A 25,921-nucleotide genomic window follows, 5' to 3' on the forward strand; every position below is an offset into this window, starting at 1 on the left:
AAATGACTCAGCAAAAATGATGCGGTCTAGAACCGATTACCCTTTATTGATTGGGGTGTGATAAATATTACCCTATTCAAAAAGTTAAAAGTTACGAGTGACGTTATTTTGTGATATCAATGAAGTAGACTGTTAAACTGCGTTTACACAGGCAGCACAATCCTGATTTTTCCCCCCCACAAATTGGTATTTTGATCAATCACAAAATCTTTTCAGTCATATTTTTCCAGAGATGATCTGACTGGTCAAAATGCAAATGAGTAATACAAAATATCAGAATTGGTCTGCCTGTGTAAACAGAATTGGGCTGCATTATACGACAGTACTCATTAACATCCAAAACCACTTTTTGGACCTTACTTAATTTGTTTTCTGAGAAAATTGTACCAAATGCATAACGTTTCAAATTTTCAAAAATGTGTTAGAGCTTTATTCAGATCAAAGTTAAGACAGTGAATAAACTAACATAAATACAGAACATTAGATTCAGGTCATACTCCTGTGCACCCATAAATGAACTTTATAATCCTCAAACGCACAACCGGAAACATGCATACAGGCTATTCAGAATCATATGATAAACAAACTCTTTTACACAGCAGATCACACACAGTCTTTAAAATGACTCAATTATACAAAAAGGTCTGGGAGCAACGGCGCAATCCTGGTTTCTGCTCTCTCGCTGATAATGTAAAACACAATCTGTTCTGTCGTCTTTGTCAGGCTACATACAGTCCAAAAGGAGGAAAGATCCTTCATGCTTTTTAACATGCTTGTTTTTGGGATTTTTTTTAACACCAGAAAAACACAGCCTTTCCAGTAGTAGCCAACAAAGTAATTAAAGCCCAATTAATCAATGTAAATATTGTAACGGTTTAAATCTTCAGATTTTTCATAAACCACAACATTTAAGGGGTAAAAGAATTAAAACTACAAAAGGAAACAGGTTAAAGTGAAAATACATTTACAAAGACATCGTTTTTGCAGCTGACATGCATGATTTTAAAGTGTCCGATGGGAATGGAGCGTTGCTCACATAAACAACTTCAAATGAAAAGAGGAAACGGAGAAAGGAAGAGGTGGTTGATGGGTCATCTAAAAGCGCAGGCTTCCGGGTGGACATCGATTCACAGCAAACCTGTTTTCAGATCTTCTGTATCTTCTCCCCGACGCAGACAGGGTTGGCTTTCCTGATCTTCTCCGCTGCGTCGGCCTTGTAGTTGAAAGTGCAGTTGTGAACGTCTGAGTACCGGTGCATGCTGCAGAACACGTTGCCGCATCGGCAGTCGAAGCCTGGGAACACAGACGGAAGAGTTTGAAGGTAAAAGAAAAAAGAAAATGGCTGACCGCCAAATGTATCTCCAGGATATAAAGTACATACAGAGAGAGCGAGAACATGGGAACTATTAAGTCACTGCACTAAGCCAACAGGAGAATGTGTCAGAACCTTACCCGTGAGGCCTACTTTCTTGCGGCAGGAGAAGCAGCGATTCTTCTTGGCGGCTTTGGGTTGGTCTGAGTCCGAGGGTTTGTCCTGTCCGTCTACCGAGGCCTGGTCCGTGTCCTCGGATACCGATACAGACACTGGATGGATCACACAGAACAACAACTTTACAGTCTCGCCTTCTCAGCAATACTGCTGCAGCTTTAAAGGGATTCCCAATACCCATGCTTTTCAGGAGATGGCACTACAATTCACTGTGCTACAGACTAACGCTTCCATCACACAGACAGAGTCATTGCATTTTGGTACACCAGAAGTACATTCATTTCCAATGAAAACGCTGCGTTTGCCTTGCAGCATTGCAGAGCGTTCGGTGTGGTGCATACCGAACGAGAAGAGAAGTCATAACACAACAGAAGTGACGGGGTTATTGCATGGTGCCAGTACTTGCCTTTGGGTAAACGTATCACACAGTAAGCATTCAACTGTAAGAATGAAGTGTTAAAGTACTAACCAGTTCCTTTATTGTTCGTTTCTTGATATTTTTTCCTCCTATTAACAAAGTAAACATTTTTATATACACGTGTCCTTTTTAAGTTTATACAAAACCCATATTGTACAGTCTTGACCATTTGGATATGAAGGGATGATTTTTAGGAGGGGCCTGAAGATTGGGACTGTGTCCAGGTCCTCTCAAAGAGCTTCCTTTCTTCATTACCTTTGAATAGTAGTGGATGGGGTTTCTACAATACCCTTTCACCCATGGTGACATGGAAGATCAGTGGTCGTGGAGGAAAGGAGATAAGGAAAGGTAGCCATTGGGATTAAGTAGAAACCAAACGGAAGGAAATGTACCGAAACGGGGAGTCCTGAACTTGTCCAATAAGAAACGCTTGTTCTCATTTCTCATTGCAAAACATTTTGCTACGGTGTGCACTTATGAATACGACCCAAGTTTTGGTCACCCTTGGTACAGGGGAAGCAGCTAGCAGCTGTTCTCAGACTCTCACTGCTCTCTAGAACTCACTCAATCCACTCTCTAAAAGTTTATAAGCCATTATAACAACCATTGACAGCCGTCTGTTCTGTCTGTGTGCGTCCCAAAAGGCACCCTATTCCCTATATACACAGTAGTGCACAACTTTAGACCAGATCCCCATAGGCCATGGTCAGAAATAGTGCACTACACATTGGGAATAGGGTGCCATTTGTCGCAATTGTCCTCACTCACCCTTCTCTCCATGTGGCTCCTCTAGCTTCCTCTTGCGAGAGCTGTCCTCTGGGGCAGGCCTTCTGACTGACTTCCTGTCCTGGCTATCCTGGCTTCTCACTGGCTGACTGTCCTGTCTATCAGGGCAAGTCCCTGAGCTACCTGCTGTGCTGGGCTTCTGCTGTTCACTTTCTACAGCTGCTCTACATGGTGCTCGCTCTGCACACAGACACACACACAGAGACATACACACATGTATGTAGGCACACAGAGACACACAGACAAACTTTAGCGACTGGTTTGTAATTCAAGACTAAAAGCTTAACACTTTGGGGTATTTTCTACCCTTCTAACACGGTTCCTCTTTAATGAATGTTGAATTGGGTATATGTACTGTAACTGTTCTAGAAGACAGAAACGAGAGAACTATAGGTTATGACTGTGACCCCGGTTCTCTGATAGTATGAGTGAGGTATTTCACTATGGGATACGCCCCCAGTGTATTCGTCAGAAGCCTTACTACACTACGCCAGCCATGATTGGCTGGACGTCGAGACGTGCGAGTCGGGAAAGGGTGTCCCTCCTACCCTATAAAAGAGCCCAACGCAACATCTGAGTCATTCAAGAATAAGCCACACCTCTTCCCCACTCATGCAAGGAGGGTGTTCTAGTGAAATACCTCACTCATACTATCAGAGAACCGGGGTTACAGTTGTAATCTATAGTTCTCTTAAGTATTAGTTTCAGTATTTCACTATGGGATATACTGACTCTCGTATTGTCAGACAAGCTTATCCTGACGACCGACTGCCCTGTGCTATATATCAAACGCTGGGGGCGTATCCCATAGTGAAATACATAAACTAATACTTGAACTGTTCTAGAAGAGGGTAGACAGAAACACTAGATAACCAGTGTAACAGGAAGCTCCCGCGCTCAGGTCTGTTCAACGCTGGTTCGACCAATCGGATTCCACGCTTCAAGATTGTGTCGATCACGTGGACTGGGATATGTTCCGCATTGCGGCGAACAACATTGATGTATATGCTGATTTGGTGAGCGGGTTCATCAGAAGGTACAACATCGCAGATGCACTCACAGCGTCTGTTAAAACATTCCCAAACCAGAAACTGTGGATTGATGGCAGCATTTAATCAGGGCAAGGTGACCAGAAACATGACCGAATACAAACATTGTAGCTATTCCCTCTGCAAGCCAATCAAACAAGCTAAGCGTCAGTATAGAGACAAAGTAGAGTCGCAATTCAACAGCTCAGACACGAGAGGTATGTGGCAGGGTCTACAGTCAATCAAGGACTATAAGACTATAAGCAAGACATCCTGGTCCCCGTCACGGACCAGGATGTCTTGCTCCCAGACAGACTAAACAACTTCTTTGCTCGCTTTGAGGACACTACAGTGCCACTGACACGGCCCGCTACCAAAACCTGCAGGCTCTCCTTCACTGCAGCCGACGTGAGCAAAACATTTAAACTTGTCAACCCTCGCAAGGCTGCAGGCCCAGACGGCATCCCCAGCAGCGTCCTCAGAGCATCGCAGACCAGCTGGCTTGTGTGTTTACGGACATATTCAATCAATCCTTATCCCAGTCTGCTGTTCCCACATGCTTCAAGAGGGCCACCATTTTTCCTGTTCCCAAGAAAGCTAAGGTAATTGAGACAGAAACACTAGAGAACCCGTGTAACTGTTCTAGAAGAGGGTAGACAGAAACACTAGAGAACCAGTGTAACTGTTCTAGAAGAGGGTAGACAGAAACACTAGAGAACCAGTGTAACTGTAATCCAGCAGGAGAGGATTGTGTCTGAAATCCTTCCTGAAATCCCTAGGCTGAACTTTGGGCTTTCTCTACTACCGATCTCTAAGCAAATAGAGATGGGACAATGTGCGTCTGTGTGTAAAACCACCCCACGGACTGAGATTGACTGCAAGAGGGTATGAGGTGAAGGGTTCCCATGGTAGTGAGCCCGCATTTGGTGTGTGTGAGACCTCAGGCTATTCACAGGAACATGAGAGGGTAGCAAAGCAACAGCACTATTGTCTGAATCCTAACTTGAGAGTCGCCTGCATAACTCAAGTCTTATGTACACCATGCATTGATGTCAATGAGAACATGTCAATTCATGTCAATGACATCTAGCACAGAAATGTGAGTTACACGCGCAGATCTCAAATGAGGATTGACTCGTCCCTGTGAGAAAAGGTTTGTGTGAAACGTGCTGGTAATACACACCTTGTATCTCTTCTGTTTTCAGGTCTTCTTCTGACTTGGCTGTCCTCTCCTCTTCTGAATGAGTAGCTGGTGCTGTCGTTAAGAGTGACTGGCTAGATACAACCCTGGGGGGGGGGGGATGTAAGTGTTCAATTAGCCTAAAACATGATCCATCAGTTGGTAGTCTAGATTAGAAGACTAGCTATATACAGTATTATGAAAATGGTACACTTGAAGACTTCAATTTAATCCTATTCAGGATGTTTCTGAAAATGCACTGAAGGAAGAAGACTGACTAAAATCCAATGACATGCGACTCATTGTCATCAACTATGGCAATCATACTACAAAGCATTTCACCACTAATGCCCACCTCACTGTCAGACAGTCAGAATGATTGGCATTCACATGAGGCATTTAGCAGACGCTCTTATCCAGAAAGACTTAGTGGCAGCGGTCCACTGTGGCTTCATAATAGGGTCTCTGTGGTTCTATAGATAGAGCTACAAGCTTTCAATGTTGAAGCAATAAAAAGTGTATTAAAAATGGATAAAACCGTAACGACCGTAGAGAAATGAGCAGAACTCAATTCTATACAGTGATTTTTTTTACATTTCAAATCATTTTCTGTGGGTTTGAGAAAACAGTGTCCCTGTAGATTTGGGCAGGGCTAGGTACGGTACAGATTGACAAAGACAGAGCTCATTAGATAACCACAGAAGGTCTCGTGTCTTTAACACACACACACTGAGTGGGGAAACGGACATGGCAAGTGGAATCTGTCTCATAGAAGAGACAGAAGCATCCGGGGAGATGACATCACACTATTCAGACAGAACTATAGATGATTGCCTTCCTTGTACTGTACTTCAATGGGGTACAGGAAGACCATGGTGCAAAAATAACCTTCACTTCCAGTGAGAAACCACTTAATGATTGACACACTAATTTAAAATGACACAACATCTTTGAATTTTGTAACAGGAAATAAATTATCCAGGTTTAAAATAATAATTAAAGCCTGGGAATCCACCGTCATACTAGCCTTGACCATACGTAGTAAGCAATGCAAGAACTACAAATAGCGACGCAAAATGATTCTACTTAGTTGCGCAGCAAAAATACTCAGACGTGGGCAGCCCCACAGCTATAAACTGGTGTGCAAGTCTGCAGGATTGCCATGCGTTTTTTTTGGCATCGCGTACGTACAGTAATAACTATGTATATCTAGTGTACTTACGTTTCACAGGCTACTTTATTACATTCATTTCCACATGGCCTGTGTATCCTATACTGTATGTTGCATGGCTGGCTTGGCAGCTACACCGTAGACATGGTGGAGGTGTGATCATGCTTATAGCGTGTTTCAGAGAAGAGTAGCTCTATACCTACTGTACCTGTTCATCCTGGTGTCTGTGTGGGTCGTGGCTGACGGCACATCTACAGTACTGCTCTCTGAGCACTGGGCTAGGAGGGACTCCCCCAGGCTGCTAACCACCGCCGAGGACGACACTGCAATGACAACACACGTTTCAATCAGAGCAGTCCCAAAACAGAGAGGAAGAGGCAAACGAGAGGGACGACTGGGCCCAAAATCTGTCTTCTCCAGCAGGTGCCGGTTTGATTTGATTTGTCACTCACCAAACAAGGAGGTTTTGTATGTCAGTCAATGAGTGTAGAATCTGATAGAATCTTACCCTGATGAAGACAGCTTGTCTGTCAAAACATTGGATATTAGGTTAAATTATTGGATCCTCCTAGAGTGTGGGCTCTCCTTTAAAATGTTTCAAGTGTTCTATCCGCTAACCAGCACCTCGCCTAAATAGGTGTGTGTTTCAAGTGTTCTACTCCGCTAGCCAGCACCTCGCCTAAATAGCTGTGTGTTTCAAGTGTTCTACTCCGCTAACCAGCACCTCGCCTAAATAGCTGTGTGTTTCAAGTGTTCTACTCCGCTAGCCAGCACCTCACCTAAATAGCTGTGTGTTTCAAGTGTTCTACTCCGCTAACCAGCACCTCGCCTAAATAGCTGTGTGTTTCAAGTGTTCTACTCCGCTAACCAGCACCTCGCCTAAATAGCTGTGTGTTTCAAGTGTTCTACTCCGCTAGCCAGCACCTCGCCTAAATAGCTGTGTGTTTCAAGTGTTCTACTCCGCTAACCAGCACCTCGCCTAAATAGCTGTGTGTTTCAAGTGTTCTACTCCGCTAGCCAGCACCTCGCCTAAATAGCTGTGTGTTTCAAGTGTTCTACTCCGCTAGCCAGCACCTCGCCTAAATAGGTGTGTGTTTCAAGTGTTCTACTCCGCTAGCCAGCACCTCGCCTAAATAGGTGTGTGTTTCAAGTGTTCTACTCCGCTAGCCAGCACCTCGCCTAAATAGCTGTGTGTTTCTTTCACCACTTGTAGCATTTGATTAACATAAAATGCAATGGCTTATTTGATAGAATATATATTTTATAATGCTTAGGTTGTTACGAGTGTACTGATATAAGTAGGATACATGACATCCTGGAAACTTAGAGAAAAAATACGTTATATTGGAGTTGTGCCTGTTGTTCATACAGGCATCTGCCCTCTCATTGGCTAGAATGGGCCAATTTGATCTTGCCTTCCATTTTTAAGACATTTCTTTTAATTGGGTATCTGCTCAATATAATGGATAATCTGTGGCTAACGTCACTCACTCAAACGAGACACTGTCTAAAGTTACAGTCACTGTCTGGTGTTACTGTCGCTATCATTAGACTTTCAAACAAACTTCAGTTGTTTTTTTGTAAACTGACTTCATTGTGAAATAGTAAGTCCCAAACACCAGCAATTGTGCTCACTCAGTCAAAAGTCAAAGAGTCCGTGTCAATATTTTGGTCTAACAGGTCTTTTTTGATTGATAAACTAAATGATCATCAATAAGATACTGGAAAGCTCTGTGGAATCTCTTTCCTACTCACCTGTTGGACTGACTCGTCCATTGTTGTTTTGTCTCTGGAGGAAGTCCTTGTAGCACATGGAACACATGCCATTGTTTCGCGGGTTGCTGTAGAAACCGCAGCCAGTGGTGCAGAGCAGCGGCCCTTGGTTCTGGTTGGTCTCCTGGGCCATGTCCCTCCTGTGGAGGTTAAGAGGGGAGAGATCAAAGCCATATTGACCTATCACGCCATTTCAGGATTGGCTGCTGCCTAGGTCTAAAACATGCTTAGGTATTGGTGAAAGCCAAAGGCTAGTTTCTTGAAAAGGGAGCGGAGATGGCCAGTGTGCTGTTGCAAAAGGCTATACCACTTAGCACACACTTTTATCCAAGGTGACTTTTAGAATAAGTACGTGATCCTTGTGGTAATTGAACACACACCTGTGGTGTTGCTAGTGCCATACTCTTACCAACTGAGACACACAGAACCGGAAGGAAGATTGTCTTCTAATCTCTAGCCAGCTGTAGCATTGAAAGTTGTGTAAACCAAAACAAGTTGGTCACAATTCCCTAGACTTGGACTCACAAGTTCTAGAAGTTGTTTGTTGCATCACGATGCCTGAGCCTTCTATGGCAACACAATGACCTAAGCACTGAAAACATATAATCACTGGTACTTAGGCAATCTGATATTAACACATAGGAGAGCTATGTAGGTTAATTGCTGAAAGTGGAAGATAACAGTAGCTACAACTAATCTGTGTCTTTGGTCACGCCCAATCTCTGACCGACCGACTGCTGAGTGTGTATGGTGTAACTCTCACTTCTGTTTCTCTGGGCCAGCCTGCCCTTGTAAGGCAGTCAAAACAACATATAGCCTAAGCACAGAGTTAAAATGTGCTGTATTAAAAATCAGAGGAGAAACCCAAGCCTCACACTCACTCTCCTGTATAACAAGTGACAGGCTGACACAGACTTGAGAGAAGAGGGTAAGAAGAGGGGCAGGGAATGAGGCTGCTTATGTCACCAGTACAACTGGATATGGGTGACCTAGAGACAGAGACTAGAGAGCAGAGAGACTAACTACAGGTCAAATACAGCCTAGAGAGCAGAGAGACTAACTACAGGTCAAATACAGCCTAGAGACAGAGAGACTAGATACAGAGATACTAACTACAGGTCAAATACAGCCTAGAGACAGAGACTAACTACAGGTCAAATACAGCCTAGAGACAGAGAGACTAACTACAGGTCAAATACAGCCTAGAGACAGAGAGACTAACTACAGGTCAAATACAGCCTAGAGACAGAGAGACTAACTACAGGTCAAATACAGCCTAGAGACAGAGAGACTAACTACAGGTCAAATACAGCATAGAGACAGAGAGACTAACTACAGGTCAAATACAGCCTAGAGACAGAGAGACTAACTACAGGTCAAATACAGCCTAGAGACAGAGCGACTAGAGAGCAGAGAGACTAACTACAGGTCAAATACAGCCTAGAGACAGAGAGACTAACTACAGGTCAAATACAGCCTTGGCGTAGGCTAACAACTTGATTTACAGCTCACCTTTTTTGTTATACACTAAGTCAGGGTTCCCCAACTGGCAGCCCGCAGTTCAATTTATTTGCCTGCCCCAAGTTTTCTGAGCAAGAAAAAGGGACATAAGACTAGAAACACCAGCAAAATCAGCTCTAAATTAACTGATTATACACAAATGTAAGCAAGGTTTGAAATGACTATTTTAGTCAAATGATATCTGTTTGGGCTTCTTGCAGTCAATTTGCACATTTACAGTAATTATGTTCTGGCCCCCTGACCATCTGCCTGCTGCTGAATCTAGTTGATGATCCCTGCACTAGGCTATATAATTGGGCCTAATACATTCTGTGTGGCCTCATTTTCTGTGCGGGGAACAGCATTAGGCCTAATTCGATACAGGCTACTGCTCCATAGCCAAGTTGATAGCCTACACTCTTTGTAACACTTAGGCTACGATGTCAAAACATCAAAGAAGCCACAGAAATGAAAACTGCTAATGTGGCATAAGCTGCATAAGGATGCATCCCAAATGACATTATATTAGGCCCTGCTCAAAAGTAGTGCACTAAATGTTTATACATTTAACCTTTATTTAACTAGGCAAGTCAGTTAAAAATAAATTATTATTTACAATGACGGCCTACACCGACCAAACCGGGACAACACTGGACCAATTGTGCGTCGCCCTATGGGACTCCCAATCACAGGCGGTTGTGATACAGCCTGGAATCCAATCAGAGTGTCGGTAGTAACGCCTCTAGCACCGAGATGCAGTGCCTTGGACCGCTGCACCACTCGGGAGCCCAAATGTAGGGAATAGGGTGCCATTTGGGACGTAGTCTAAACTAAGCCTGGATATGGTAACACTGATCTGGGTAGTAGTGATGTAATGGTGTATCTGCTGGGTTGGACATCTGGTGTATGGTTTAGTACACTGCCATTTCCTCCATGGGAGACAGGATAGGGAGGGCTGCTCCACTACCCTGAGAATGCAGAGGAAAATATACAGAACGCATAACAAGTTTAAGAGCGTGTGGACGTGTGACACCAAAGTGTCGTCAGCATCGTACTGGGCTCTTAAGGTAATACGGAGAGGACATCATTTGACTTCATCATCCTAATTCTATCTTTTATATAAACCGAGTGATTTGACAGAGAGAGAGGGAGAGAGAATAATCCAGTGGTAATCTCAGGGACTGTCTTTAATCAGGGTGGATAGCAACCACTTACAGAGGGGCTGAAATACCAAGATTACCATGGTGAAAAGAAAGCGAGCCATACAACAGCAGGTTAACTCAATGAAGATCATGCTAACAGTGAGCTGAGATTCACGCTCTTTCTATTGCTAGAGCCTGAAACCATAGACCGCCTATAGGCTCAGGTCTTGTGCCACGTTCAGAATTTTTGCCGTGCCTGTGTGATTTTTCTCCTTTGATCTGAAACAGCCTACTGGTGGAAGAGACATGCAGAGGTCCTAAGTAAGCATTTCGTTGGACGGTGTATACCATGTGTATCCTGTACATACGACTAATACAAATGATCCAGAGCCCGTATTTATGATCTAGGATCAGATCCTGCCTGTCCATAATAATTTGATTCATTATGATCTGAAAGGCTAAACTGATCCTAGATCAACACTCCTACTTTGAGACACTTGATAAATACAGGCTCAGATCTCAGGTTCCGAAGATCAGCGACATTCCATTCTGTCCTTCTCAATATTACTGTAATTAAAGTCCCCCCTCGCTCCCCTTCCTTACACCAATCATTGCCCCAATTCTCTACCCCTGCCCCCCTGATGCCAATCTCCAGATGAATGAGTGAGATTTCATGATGGCCTCCTCTAGTCTAGATTATGTTATGCAATCTGCCATTTAAAATCTACAATAGTAACAATCCCACACGTGAGAGAGAAACACACACACACACACACACACACACACACACACACACACACACACACACACACACACACACACACACAGACCGAAATCAGATCAAGCTTGAGTAGGCTACGTGGAAGCGATTAGTGGTGACTTCACACACAGCAGGCTACTTTCTCAGGTTGAACATAGAAACGATGTGGACTGTCTTTACAGCAGGCCAATGAGATGCTCCAGTCCAAAACAATGGCACCATAGTATTCCCTACATAGCCCTACGGGCCCTGGTCAAAAGTAGTGCACTATATAGTAAATAGGGTGCCATTTAGGACCCACACCTGGTGAGAGGTGAATCATTCAGAGAACACAACAACCATTAGGCCTACCTGGAGCTGAAACTATGTCTGGCATGCCATCGTTACGCAGTACAGTAACGGATCTTTAACGAACATGGTGAGGAATCCAATATGTAGACTAGCCTGAACATCTTCCCTAATCATACATCTTAGCTAACAGGTAAGAGACATAAGGCCCATCTAAATGCCAAAACATGTGTAGACCTACACATTCAGTTTAGCTGAAATCTGGAAAACAAACGTATGAACTCCAGCTGAAGCCATGTTGCACACATCACAGCAGAGGCTAAGGACAGTGTTATGTCATTGGCCTAGTTGTGCAACCACAGTGAACCAGTTCAACAAAGACTGACACACAGTCACTCATGACTATAGGCTACATGCTGACTCTCACACAGATAGGCCGATATATTCACCTTGGCTGTGGAAAGAACTCTCTCCTCTACTAGCAAGGATGTCATCTGAGGGTATCTAAAGTGGCGTAATGTGGTTTGGGGGAACCTATATAACTAACTAACTGTTCTTATAGGCTGGGGTAATAGTCTACTAGTGTTGTTTGAATAGGCCAACACTATCCAAGTCACAGGAACCCATTGCCATAGGCTAGCCTACATCCACATGACATCACAGGTGTTAGCCTACATTATGATTTGCCATTGGCTTTGTTTATTTAGCAAGTAAGCTATCATTTTAACTGAACAGCTGTCTTACAGTAACACTGGGCCTCTAGTAGTAGATGGACCTAGCAGCAACAGAGGAAGTATGGGTCCTCCAATGGGACTCAAAATAGTCCAATATAAGCTCTGAGATGCAACAAAGCGAAGGGCATTGTACGATAACATAAAAGCTATTTGATTGTCCTAGTCCCAAGCACATTAGCTACAAAAACAAACTGGGGAAATAAATGCTGCCATCAACTAGATAACATTATACAAACATATAAATCAAACAATGAAAACTTGCAACAATGAACCTAGTCAGTAGCTCTTACAGTAGCTTGCAGTGAGCGCAGTAAATTGCGATTAAAATCACACGGAACTGTGTGAAAAATGTTGTTAGAAATCCCCAGCCTAGCCTGTATTATCGTTTCACTGCCTGTCTCAACAGTGCCCAGTATTGTTCGGATAAGTGCATCATTGTAACAGCCAACTTAGGCAGAGACAAATAACGTTGGTTGAGAATAAACCTGAAAAGGGTGTCCATCACAATCATGTAACTTTGTATTGGACCAACCTCAAGAAACGTACCAATTTCCCCCTCTATCCTACTCTTCTCTTTCTTCGTCTCTACACCAGCAGATTACATCCGACATCATACGCAGAATGATCCCACAACGTAATTTACTCAACTGACTACACATATCCATTGTCATTGGCTGTTTGTTTAGAAAACCACGCCCATATATATTATCGTCTTGCACAAATTAAACGTCAATCATGTACAGCCTTTTAAAAACACAGCTGGTTGGACAGGGTATGTGAAAGTATACACCCCGAATACAACAGTGACAGAAAACAAGTATAATAACAAATTGTCACCAGCCATAACGTAAATGTAACGTTAGCGACCTCTTAATTAGCTGCCATTTATCATTGTAACGTTAAGCAAACGTTATCTACTGTACGTCCAAGAAGTTGTTGACATCAACATGATTATGATGTAGTTAACTGCCTATGCATCTCGTCTCTACTGACCTATTATAGTTAAAATCCAACTTTAAAACAGGGAATGTAACATTAAAAACAAAAAGTATCTAGCTAACATTAGCTAACATCAAGTGTTAAAGTTTTGTGCAGGCTAGCCGTCCTTGGATAAGTGGACACTAACCTAGTTTTCAAGGACCGAGGTCATACACTGTATGATACAGTTACAGTAGCTAACTAGCTAACGTAGTAGCACTGGCAGGATAGTATATCGTGTATATATAGTCACACTAACGTTAGTTAGATAACTTAGCTGTACCAGAACATTAGATGCTGTAGCTAAAAAAAGATCCAAAGCATCGTTAAAAGTTAGTGCGAGATCTACTGGCTAGCCAGCTAGCTACACAGACCTATCAGTAGCTAGCTAGTTTGAACTGACGTTGCCTCCTTACCTTCTGTTTAACGTTATGTTTCTACTCGTAAGTAGCTAGCCCACGATAACTTTCTTGGACTTCGGAAAAGACTAGCTAGGTAAGAAAAACGAACGACCACGATTGTAGGCTTGCTAACTCTACGCGGTGTTGTTGGGTCTGTCTTTTCTCGCCTCTCCCCTACCCCCGACCAGACACTGTCTATTTGTTACTTTTTACACTTCAACTCCGACTGTTAAACTGGCGGTGACGTCACAGACAATCCGTCACACGTCACTGGGCTGTCAAATAATGCCAGTGGGGTAGTGTGATAGCCATACAGATAGATAGATGGTAATTATGTTATTGCAGTCTGTTTAATGATTGATTGGCGTGGCTAGCTGAGTCCAATCCAAATGTAGAATTTGCTCATTTCAAGGCCAGCCTAACTTGCTGCCTTCCCTGAACTCACACACATTGCAAAATTTTTATCTTTGGACACGAGTTTTACATTAGCCAGCATGGCCGCCTTGCGTGCAGCCAAACAAGCTATGAGGAGAGAAATAAAGAAACGAGTAGCTGCGTTGGACAATCAAGAGAAACTTCGCCAGTCTCGAGTCATTTCGCAAAAGGTAACTGCAATCATGTAACAAACAACTGGGTATCACATTTACAGTGTGCTAGTGTATTTTTTTTACAACGCTACAAACTCATTTTGTGTATGCATGTGTCCTGTCGTCATCGTCGCGTGGCCAATAGAGCTCACCAGTTTGTAGTCCTAAAAACCGGAAATCTGTTTCGTTCAGCCATTCCAATGGGAAATTGAATGCGGAAAAAATGGGGTTCTGGGATAAATGTCGAAAATTCGATCTGAGATTAACACAGGTTTATGGTGCTTTCAAAACAAATGGGAACTTGGAAAAAAGAGATCAAATCACGACGTCAGTGATCTTCATTTCGGAAATTCGGTGCTCTAGAAGTTTGGACTTGGAATTCCCAGTTGACCTTTCCAAAAAAAAAAATCCAGTCAGAGTTCGTTTTTTTTCCACTCAGAAATCTGAGATTTCCGAGTTCCCAGTTCATTTGAATGTTGCATTAGGATATCTGGTATGTTTTGCTCTATGAGATAATATCACATGACCTTTATGAATTAGGAAGCCTTTTATGCGCCTTTTCAGATAATTTATTTGAAAATCACAAAATAATGTTAGTTGATGGAGATGATCTCATAGAACAAACATTTAAGATCTCCTAAGCCTGTGTTTACCGCATACCTACTTTTCGGGCGTTTATCCCAAAATAAACGACCAGTGGCGTCCCCTTGTGGTGGATCCCAGGTGGGGGGTGATGGCCCCCCTAGGGGGTCTTACCCAACCCGGCCATGGATCCCCAGCCCACTATCGAGGACCTGTGCGTGGCTAGACAGCCTGTGGAGCCAAAGCCTGATTTAGTGTGAACCAGGGTAGAGTTGGTGCCTCCAAAAACATGCCATTACTATTGTTCTCTATAGCTCTACTTTTGTGTTTAGTATTGTAAAGAAGACAGAAGACACCTAGCCATGAATGCTTTCAATTATATGTAACTTCTCTTTTACTAACAGATAGACGATATTGCTTTTAAAATAATCAAATAACTCAAACAATTTGTTTGTCAGATGTCTCCAGTTGGTGACCTCCTAGAGTGTTAAACTCAAATCAAATCAAATTTTATTTGTCACATACACATGGTTAGCAGATGTTAATGCGAGTGTAGCGAAATGCTTGTGCTTCTAGTTCCGACAATGCAGTAATAACCAACGAGTAATCTAGCTAACAATTCCCAAAACTACAACCTTATACACACAAGTGTAAAGGGATAAAGAATAGGTATATAAAAATATATGAATGAGTGATGGTACAGAACGGCATAGGCAAGATGCAGTAGATGGTATCGAGTACAGTAAATACATATGAGATGAGTAATGTAAACAGAGTGGCATAGTTTAAAGTGGCTAAACTGGCAGTACCTTAATGCTGTAATCATATAATTACCAGTCTAACACCTCATACCTAATTACTTTCATAAAACCTAACGGCACATTTTGAATGGTTAATTTACATGCATTATTTGATGTAATTTGCTCCGTAAATAACAGGGAAGTAGAAAAACTATGCCTACACTAACCCGTTTATACTCTCCTCTCAACCAGCTCTTCAAGCACCCCAAGTATGCCAGGTGTGAGCGCATCGCTGTGTTCCTCAGCATGCACGACGAGGTGAGAACAGAGGAGATCATTCAGGACTTGTTTAAGCACGGTAAGACCTGCTTTATGCCCAAGTACTTGACCCAGGACACCAGTAACCACATGGACATGGTGAAGCTCACCAGCATGGAGGATATGATGTCACTGCCTCTGACTTCTTGGAACATCAGACAGCCTTCCGCCGACGACAACACCAGAGAGGAGGCCTTGGAGACAGGTTAGTGTTAGTCTACACACACACACACACACACACACACACACACACACACACACACACAAGCTTTTTGCCCTGCTGCTGCAAGAAAGAAAAAAAGAAAAAATTACAAAGAAGAAGATATTGGAGTCCGTCCACTTTGTGTGAGAACCTATTCTGTTTTTCTGTGATCTCTTTCTTGGTTTTACACAACAACCAAATATCCTTTATATCCTACCGAGTCAGGTAAGTGTGATGGCACCTTCTTTCAGTACGCACATAGGGCCACACGCATGCACAGCGCTTAGTTTTCCTGATTCATTTTTTACTTTTTGGGGAGTAAAAATGTATTCTCAATCAAAATCCTATTTTCCTTAACCCATAACCTTTAACCTAACTCAAACCCAAATGCCTAACTCCTAAACCTAACTCCTAAACCTAACTCCTAAACCTAACTCCTAAACCTAACTCCTAAACCTAACTCCTAAACCTAACTCCTAAACCTAACTCCTAAACCTAACTCTTAAGCGTAAAATAAAATGTTAACAAATTCAGGACTTCTGTTTTCCTGACTGTTTTCCTACCTTGTCAGGACATTCCGGTGACTTGTCAGGACATTATGGACCTGATAAGGTTGAAAACACACACACACACACACACACACACACACACACACACAGGGTCTTTCTTCCCTTATACACAGTTAATCTTTGTTCCCCTATGGGCCCTGTTCAGAAGTAGTGCACTATTTAGGGGAAAGGGTGCTATTTGGGATGCGTGCACAGTCTCCAACGAGGAACACCATATCAGCGTCAGATCAAAGTTCCTGTTTTGGTTTCCTCCACAAGATGGTGGTATAGCATCATCATCAAGACTGATCAAAATGGTCGTCTCCTGCAATAACAATCTTACGTCTGGACACACACCTGTCATGTGACACTTAATCAAAATACTATGCAAGGGGATGGATGGAATTGCCCCACCACTGATCCAAGGTCATTTACCCCCTAAAGGTTAATCATTGGGTAGGGGGAGGATAAACTGATCCTAGATCTGGTAACATCTACCCTGAGCACCAAATAAGCACTGTGAATCATTGGGGAAGTTGCATAATTCTATTGTAATCAACTCTGCTGCTGCTGTGAAAGATCATATTGATAACAGTTATTAGCATTGTAATCTCTTGGATGGTGAATACCTATTTTTTCCTCTGTCAACCTCAGCTATTTTAATCCAGACCGTCACAGCTTTAATCATTATATAGGATATGAAATACCGATGCCTGGGGAGGAAATGTGTTTGTTGTGCATTCTCTGAGTCTATTTGAGCTGTGCAAATAATGTCATCATTGCTTCTGGAACCAAACTGGTCATAACCCCGCTCCTTCATTGTGTCTGTGTAACAATATTGCTTCCGTCCCTCTCCTCACCCCTACCTGGGCTCGAACCAGGGACCCTCTGCACACATCGACAACAGCCTCCCTCAAAGCATCGTTACCCATCGCTACACAAAAGCCGCTTGCAGAGCAAGGGGAACAACTACTTCAAGGTCTCGGAGCGAGTGACATCAGCAATTGAAACGCTATTAGCGCGCACCCCGCTATAACTAGCTAGCCATTTCACACCGGTTACATATGTATGAATTCACTCCTGTCTGGCAATAACCTGTGTCAATTCTAATTATCGCTCTCACTCACCTCACCAGCTCAAGTAACCCGGTTCACTTTTAACCAGGTTCACTTTTAACCAGGTTCACTTTTAACCAGGTTCACTTTTAACCAGGTTCACTTGTAACCAGGTTCACTTGTAACCCGGTTCACTTGTAACCCGGTTGACTTGTAACCCGTTTCACTTGTAACCCGGTTGACTTGTAACCCGTTCACTTGTAACCCGGTTGACTTGTAACCCGGTTGACTTGTAACCCGGTTCACTTGTAACCCGGTTGACTTGTAACCCGTTCACTTGTAACCCGGTTGACTTGTAACCCGGTTGACTTGTAACCAGGTTGACTTGTAACCAGGTTGACTTGTAACCAGGTTGACTTGTAACCAGGTTGACTTTTAACCAGGTTGACTTTTAACCAGGTTGACTTTTAACCAGGTTGACTTGTAACCAGGTTCACTTGTAACCAGGTTGACTTGTAACCAGGTTGACTTGTAACCAGGTTGACTTGTAACCAGGTTGACTTGTAACCAGGTTGACTTGTAACCAGGTTCACTTGTAACCAGGTTCACTTTTAACCAGGTTCACTTTTAACCAGGTTCACTTTTAACCAGGTTCACTTGTAACCAGGTTCACTCTTGGTGTTGGTGACTATAGAAAGTCTACACTCCCTTTAACTTTTTCCACATTTTGTTGCCTTCCAAAGTGGGATAAAAATTAATTTCATTTTTATTTTTTGTCAACGATCTTCACAAAATACTCATGTCGAAGTGGAAGAAAAAAATCAATCAAAAAAAAGAATGAAAAATAAAACCCTAATATACCTTGATTAGATAAGTATTCACCCCTCTGTGTCAATACATGTCAGAAACACATTTGGCAGCGGTCAGTCTTCTGGGGTAAGTCTCTAAGAGCTTTGCACACCTGTATTGTGTGCAATATTAGCCCATTATTCTTTAGAAAATTCTTCAAGATCTGTCAAGGTGTTGGGGATCATGGCTAGACAGCAATTTTCACATCTTGCCATATATTTTCAAGCAGATTTCAGTCAAAATTGTAACTTGGCCACAGGAACATTCACTGTGTTCTTGGTAAGCAACTCCAGTAGATGTGGCTTTGTGTTGTAGGTTATTGTCCTGTTGAAAGGTGAATTCCTCTCCCAGTGTCTGGTGAAAAGCAGACTGAAGCAGATTTTCCTCTAGGATTTTACCTGCGCATAGCTCCATCCCGTTTCTATTCATCCTGAAAAACTCCCCAGTCTTTGCCGATGTCAAGCATACCCATACCATGATGCAGCCACCACCATGCTTGAAAATAAGGAGGCAGTTACTCAGTGATGTGTTGTGTTGGATTTGGCATAAGGCTTTGCATTTCTTTGCCTTGTTTTTATTGCAGTATTACTTTAGTGCCTTGTTGCATAGATATACATGTATTCTGTACATTTGTATTCTTCTTTTCACTCTGTCATTTAGGTCATTATTGTGGAGTCACTACAATGTTGTTGATCCATCCTCAGTTTACTCCCATCACAGCCATTGAACTCTAGCTGTTTTAAAGTCCCCAATGGCCTCATGGTGACGTCCCTAAGCAGTTTCCTTCCTGTCCTGCAGCTCAGTTCAGAAACACGACTGCATCTTTGATGTGTCTGGTTGGTTTAATACATCATCCACAGCAGCATTATTACCTTGACCATGCTTAAAGATATATTCAATGTCTAATTTGTTATTGTTACCCATCTACCAATCACTGCCCTCCTTTATGAGGCTTTCGATAAAGCTCCCTGGTCTTTGTAGTTGAATCTGTGCTAGAAATGTCATATTTGACAGAGGGACCTTACATATGTTGTATGTATGGGGGACAGAGGAAAGTATAGTCTTTAAAAAATCATGTCAACCCTTGTTATTTCACACAGAGGGAGTCCTTATTTGATTTGTTAAGCCAAATAACTCATTTAGGTTTGCCTAAACAAAGAGGGTGAATACTTTTGCAATGACTATTTTAGTTGTTTATTTTTTATTCATTTGTAAAAAAAAATATATATATTTATATATATATATATATATATATATATATATATTGACTTAAAAAAACAACAGTTAAATCTATTTCAATCCCACTTAAAAATGCAAGAAAATGTGAAAAAAGTTCAAGGGGGTGGAGCCTTTCTATAGTCTCTGTATACCAACCAATCACGTCTTCAGTTTAGGGCTCCCTCTGACAGTGAACAGCTGGTTTGATTAATTTCCCTCTACTCTGACTCAGTCCTGCAGCCTTGAATACCTCTCATGAACCTATCATGGCTGTTGTCAAGGAAACTACAGATAGACCATAATGCAAAGCAAATTTAAATACATGAGAAGAGATGGAGGAAAAAAAGGTCTGTCTTGCCGTGCCACCAAATTTGCTTTGATTATTGTCATGGTTTTCACATAGCAACAAGAAGGGCACCTTATTCCAAGTACCTTGAATATTCCCAGCAGCTGACAGAAGGTTTTAGACCATATTATTTCCCCCTCTTTTCATAACAGAAGTTCCATCCTCATAACGAATGTCTCTTTGTCCTGGGGTGCATAGAAAGCAAAGGTCTGGAGGTGTGGTGTGTGTGTGTGTGTGTGTGTGTGTGTGTGTGTGTGTGTGTGTGTGTGTGTGTGTGTGTGTGTGGACAACACAACACAAATTGCTACCTGCCAGGATTGACATCCTGCTGAGCATCTGAAACTTGTTTCAAAGCATTTTCCTCTTGTTCAGATACTTACTTACATGTGGAGAGAGAGCGAGAACACGACAGAGAGAGAGAGAGAACACGACAGAGAGAGAGAGAACACGACAGAGAGAGACCACGGCAGAGAGAGACCACGGCAGAGAGGGAGAGAGAGAGAACACGGCAGAGAGAAAGAGAACACGGCAGAGAGAAAGAGAACACGGCAGAGAGAAAGAGAACACGACAGAGAGAGAGAGAACATGACAGAGAGAGAGACCACGGCAGAGAGAGACCACGGCAGAGAGGGAGAGAGAGAACACGGCAGAGAGAGAGAGAGAACACAGCAGAGAGCGAGAGAGAGAACAAGGCAGAGAAAGAAACACAACATAGAGAGAGAACACAGCAGAGAGAAAGAACACACAGCAGAGAGAGAGAGAGAACACACAGCAGAGAGAGAGAGAGAACACAGCAGAGAGAGAGAGAGAACACACAGCAGAGAGAGAGAGAGAGAACACACAGCAGAGAGAGAGAGAGAACACACAGCAGAGAGAGAGAGAGAACACAGCAGAGAGAGAGAGCGGACACAGCAGAGAGAGAGAGCGAACACAGCAGAGCGAGAGAGCGAACACAGCAGAGCGAGAGAGCGAACACAGCAGAGCGAGAGAGCGAACACAGCAGAGCGAGAGAGAGAACACAACAGAGCGAGAGAGAGAACACAGCAGAGCGAGAGAGAGAACACAGCAGAGCGAGAGAGCGAACACAGCAGAGCGAGAGAGCGAACACAGCAGAGCGAGAGAGCGAACACAGCAGAGCGAGAGAGCGAACACTGCAGAGAGAGCGAGAGAGCGAACACTGCAGAGAGAGCGAGAGAGCGAACACTGCAGAGAGAGCGAGAGAGCGAACACTGCAGAGAGAGCGAGAGAGCGAACACTGCAGAGAGAGCGAGAGAGCGAACACAGCAGAGAGAGCGAGAGAGAGAACACAGCAGAGAGAGCGAGAGAGAGAACACAGCAGAGAGAGAGTGAACACAGCAGAGCGAGAGAGCGAGCGAACACAGCAGAGCGAGAGAGCGAACACAGCAGAGCGAGAGAGCGAACACAGCAGAGCGAGAGAGGGAACACAGCAGAGAGAGAGAGGGAACACAGCAGAGAGAGCGAGCGAACACAGCAGAGCGAGAGAGAGAGAGAACACAGCAGAGAGAGAGAGAACACAGCAGAGATAGAGAGAGTGAACACAGCAGATAGAGAGAGTGAACACAGCAGAGAGAGAGTGAACACAGCAGAGAGAGAGTGAACACAGCAGTGCGAGAGAGAGAACACAGCAGAGAGAGAGAGAGAGCGAACACAGCAGAGCGAGAACACAGCAGAGAGAGCGAGAGAACACAGCAGAGAGAGAGAGAGAGAGAACACAGCAGAGAGAGAGAGAGAGAGAGAGAACACAGCAGAGAGAGAGAGAGAATACAGCAGAGAGAGAGAGAGAATACAGCGGAGATAACACAGCAGAGAGAGGGAGAGAACACAGCAGAGAGAGGGAGAGAACACAGCAGAGCGATAAAAGGGGCAATGGCATTTTGGCACAGCAGGAGTAGATGTCCTTCAGAAAGTGAATGATTTAACATTCATCTGAGATCTTTGTTATTGGCTAGGAATAGAAGAGACTGGAGTCGATAAAAACAGGCCTTTGATTGGGCTCTGTGTTATTTACACATTGGGAGGGTGTGTGTGTGTGTGAGCGTGTCAATAACTATCAGGGTTCGATTGTTAGCATTACATCCTTACTGCCATTTAAAGTGGATGATGTGATGCCAGATGAGTCATGTGAACAACAGTAGGCTATATGCATCAATAATAGATGGATGTTACCCTGCAGTCTGGAGGGCCGGAGAAGAGACCACAGCAGTATGGCATCCTCAACCTGCTGCTGTTGTGAGGAACGTGAATGCATAATGTCCCTGCTTAATCTGCATAAATGATTCATGAACGTCATGGTTGCGTGACAACAGGAAGAGATTTTGATATTGGAGTCTCAGGCTACACCGAGCAGAATGGAGTGAGAGGTTCACATCATCACCAGAAGCCTGGTGCCTCATTCATAAAGTCTAGGATCAGGTCCACTCTTTCCATGTAATCTTGTTCATTTTAACCGTAAAAGCAAAAGTGATTCTAGATCAGCACTCCTACCCTGAGATGATTGATACATACGGGCCCTGATATCAGATGTTTTAAGAAACATTCTGTGAATCATCTCCTCTGTTATTTCTTTGGGTTGTCAGCGAACACTTGATGCTATGGTTACACCAGGATGTTGTGAAATATTGATCCAACACCATCCATCTTTTGACCCACAGAGAATCTGTAGCTTGTTGGGTCTGATGGAATTATAAAGATTTATTATTTTTTTTAATTTTTTTTGAATTTTACCCCTTTTTCTTCCCAATTTCGTGGTATCCAATTGTTGTAGTAGCTACTATCTTGTCTCATTGCTACAACTCCCGTACGGGCTCGGGAGAGACGAAGGCTGAATGTCATGCGTCCTCCGATACACAACCCAACCAGCCGTACTGCTTCTTAACACAGCGCGCATCCAACCCGGAAGCCAGCCGCACCAATGTGTCGGAGGAAACACCGTGCACCTGGCAACCTTGGCTAGCGCGCACTGCGCCCGGCCCGCCACAGGAGTTGCTGGTGCGCGATGAGACAAGGAGATCCCTACCGACCAATCCCTCCCTAACCCAGACGACGCTAGGCCAATTGTGCGTCGCCCCACGGACCTCCCGGTCGCGGCCGGTTACGACAGAGCCTGGGCGCGAACCCAGGGACTCTGATGGCACAGCTGGCGCTGCAGTACAGCGCCAAATTAAAAATAATTGATCATGCTGGAGACTGTAGAACTGGCAGTGCATGTTTTAGTTCTGGCATTTATTGAGGCAGGCGTGCAGTTCACTGCTACGAAGCAACAATAGCATTTTTAGCCACATTTATTTTGTAGGGTGAAGTGTATTTCTGTGTTAAATAGGATGAACAGCGTTGTTTTATAGCTTTGAGAAACTCCTTTTCATGTTCTTGAACCAACCAATCCTTTCATAGTGTTGAACTTGGATCACCATACAGGGAGGGGTAAGGCAATGGTTTAACAAGATGTATTGTAACTGAGGTTGAAGATCAGACATACTATTTTAAAGATGCATAGAGATGGCTAACTATAGACCTATATCACCACTGCTGTAAAACCTCTGACCCAGATAACAGGTTTACATTGTGAGATGGCATCAGCTCTCTGAAAAATGGTTCATACGGTATTCTAGTAAGCCTCCTCCTCATTCATGTATTTCCATGTGTTCCTCCCATGCAGGAGGTCTTGACCTGATCTTGATGCCAGGCCTGGGATTTGACAGGAAGGGGAATCGGCTGGGCCGAGGGAAGGGCTTCTATGACTCATACCTGGAACGCTGTATGAAGCACCCCAAGGGGAAGCCGTACACCATCGCTCTGGCCTTCAGGGAGCAGCTGTGTCAGGACATACCTGTGGGCGACAACGACGTGCTGATAGACGAGGTCCTGTGTGATGTCCTGGACTAGTTAAAAGGCACATTTTCATATTTCTGAAGTAAATCTCTTTGTGATGTAAATGAAATGTCCTAGAAGGGTTCAGACACCTTTTTTTGTGCTTTGTCTTGTTTTTGAGAAACTTACCCCAGCCGTGACACACTTCGTTGCTCGTTGTGCAGTAATCGGGCAACGCAAATGACATGAACAAAACCCACCCAAATATGTTGTTTTAGAAACAGACTTTCAGTATAGTGATGTTGGTCTTTAGATGTTGTACACATTAAATTGTGTCATTCCAAACTTGATCCACAACGTTATGTTCCATTTTGTGCGACTGGAGCCGTTTGTTCTAGCAGCTGTGCAGCGCGGGCTGTGTCCCTGTACTAAAGGGGCTCAACCTGCACGGCTGTGCTGCGCGGGCTGTGTCCCTGTACTAAAGGGGCTCAACCTGCACGGCTGTGCTGCGCGGGCTGTGTCCCTGTACTAAAGGGGCTCAACCTGCACGGCTGTGTCCCTGTACTAAAGGGGCTCAACCTGCACGGCTGTCCTGCGCGGGCTGTGTCCCTGTACTAAAGGGGCTCAACCTGCACGGCTGTGCTGCGCGGGCTGTGTCCCTGTACTAAAGGGGCTCAACCTGCACGGCTGTGTCCCTGTACTAAAGGGGCTCAACCTGCACGGCTGTGTCCGTGTACTAAAGGGGCTCAACCTGCACGGCTGTGCTGCGCGGGCTGTGTCCCTGTACTAAAGGGGCTCAACCTGCACGGCTGTCCTGCGCGGGCTGTGTCCCTGTACTAAAGGGGCTCAACCTGCACGGCTGTGCTGCGCGGGCTGTGTCCCTGTACTAAAGGGGCTCAACCTGCACGGCTGTGCTGCGTGGGCTGTGCCCCTGTACTAAAGGGGCTCAACCTGCACGGCTGTGTCCCTGTACTAAAGGGGCTCAACCTGCACGGCTGTGTCCCTGTACTAAAGGGGCTCAACCTGCACGGCTGTGCTGCGCGGGCTGTGTCCCTGTACTAAAGGGGCTCAACCTGCATGGCTGTGCTGCGCGGGCTGTGTCCCTGTACTAAAGGGGCTCAACCTGCACGGCTGTGCTGCGCGGGCTGTGTCCCTGTACTAAAGGGGCTCAACCTGCACGGCTGTGCTGCGCGGGCTGTGTCCCTGTACTAAAGGGGCTCAACCTGCACGGCTGTGCTGCGCGGGCTGTGTCCTTGTACTAAAGGGGCTCAACCTGCACGGCTGTGCTGCGCGGGCTGTGTCCCTGTACTAAAGGGGCTCAACCTGTACGGCTGTGCTGCGCGGGCTGTGTCCCTGTACTAAAGGGGCTCAACCTGCACGGCTGTGCTGCGCGGGCTGTGTGGATTTAAATGTGATCCCAGCTAACAGATATTGGTTCCCAGAACACTGTGGAAGTTATTTCAAACAACCAAAAGAGAACCTTTAGGGAACGTTCTGTGCTAGCCGTGATGATATTGTTTGGTATGATGATATGACATTCTCATAAGACATGAAGCTGTGAACTAGTCAACAAGACAGTGGTGGAGCTGAGTCTGGTGGCCCCATTCCAAACAGATCATTAGCCCTTACTCCAAGGTTTTTGTTTAAATACTGATCCAATCCATTTAAATATTCTAGTGGGAGCATCAACAAGGGCCTAAGTAAGGGGCCAGGGTTCAGTTTGGACTTGGGACCTCTTAAGTGCTTGCTAAAGACCCCTAGTAATCATAATTGTCAAACGAGTTGTCTTAGAATGTGCCTGAATTGGTGAGGAATAAACTGTTCTCTACAGATGACACTTCTACCAGATGACACTACCTTGTTTCCATTTCAAGATTCCTGTGATTTCAGTTATTAGATTTTTTTAGACTGTCAAACGTCCTGGTCTTCTGTAATGAGATGATTATGCTGCCATTAGGGGACAAAGGAAGTTCAGTTAGGAATAAAGACGGCTGAATGAA

The 25,921-nt window shown here is 44.2% G+C and overlaps 2 protein-coding genes across 5 annotated transcripts; one reads left to right on the forward strand and one right to left on the reverse strand.

The window, feature by feature from the left end:
* Positions 1-20: 20 nt before the first annotated feature.
* On the reverse strand, positions 21-13,893 carry LOC139411709 (AN1-type zinc finger protein 6-like). 3 transcript variants are annotated; one of them, XM_071158367.1, is made up of 6 exons: positions 13,664-13,893; positions 7,828-7,985; positions 6,281-6,395; positions 4,905-5,008; positions 1,453-1,584; positions 21-1,293 (listed from the first exon to the last, which is right to left on the reverse strand). In XM_071158367.1, exons 2-6 carry the CDS (start codon positions 7,976-7,978, stop codon positions 1,145-1,147), a joined length of 651 nt encoding a protein of 216 aa, XP_071014468.1. In that variant the 5' UTR covers positions 7,979-7,985; positions 13,664-13,893; the 3' UTR covers positions 21-1,144. The 3 variants fall into 3 exon arrangements, with proteins under 3 accessions (XP_071014468.1, XP_071014469.1, XP_071014470.1); XM_071158368.1 differs by having other exon boundaries at positions 401-1,293; positions 12,816-13,871; XM_071158369.1 differs by lacking the exon at positions 13,664-13,893 and adding an exon at positions 12,802-12,892 and having other exon boundaries at positions 401-1,293.
* Positions 13,877-25,921, forward strand: LOC139411710 (5-formyltetrahydrofolate cyclo-ligase-like). Of its 2 annotated transcripts, none has more exons than XM_071158370.1 (3): positions 13,877-14,253; positions 15,810-16,080; positions 23,770-25,921. In XM_071158370.1, exons 1-3 carry the CDS (start codon positions 14,143-14,145, stop codon positions 23,994-23,996), a joined length of 609 nt encoding a protein of 202 aa, XP_071014471.1. In that variant the 5' UTR covers positions 13,877-14,142; the 3' UTR covers positions 23,997-25,921. The 2 variants fall into 2 exon arrangements, with proteins under 2 accessions (XP_071014471.1, XP_071014473.1); XM_071158372.1 differs by lacking the exon at positions 13,877-14,253 and adding an exon at positions 14,452-14,562.

The sequence above is a fragment of the Oncorhynchus clarkii genome, chromosome 6 (assembly GCF_045791955.1).
Source record: "Oncorhynchus clarkii lewisi isolate Uvic-CL-2024 chromosome 6, UVic_Ocla_1.0, whole genome shotgun sequence".
Classification (NCBI taxonomy): domain Eukaryota; kingdom Metazoa; phylum Chordata; class Actinopteri; order Salmoniformes; family Salmonidae; genus Oncorhynchus; species Oncorhynchus clarkii.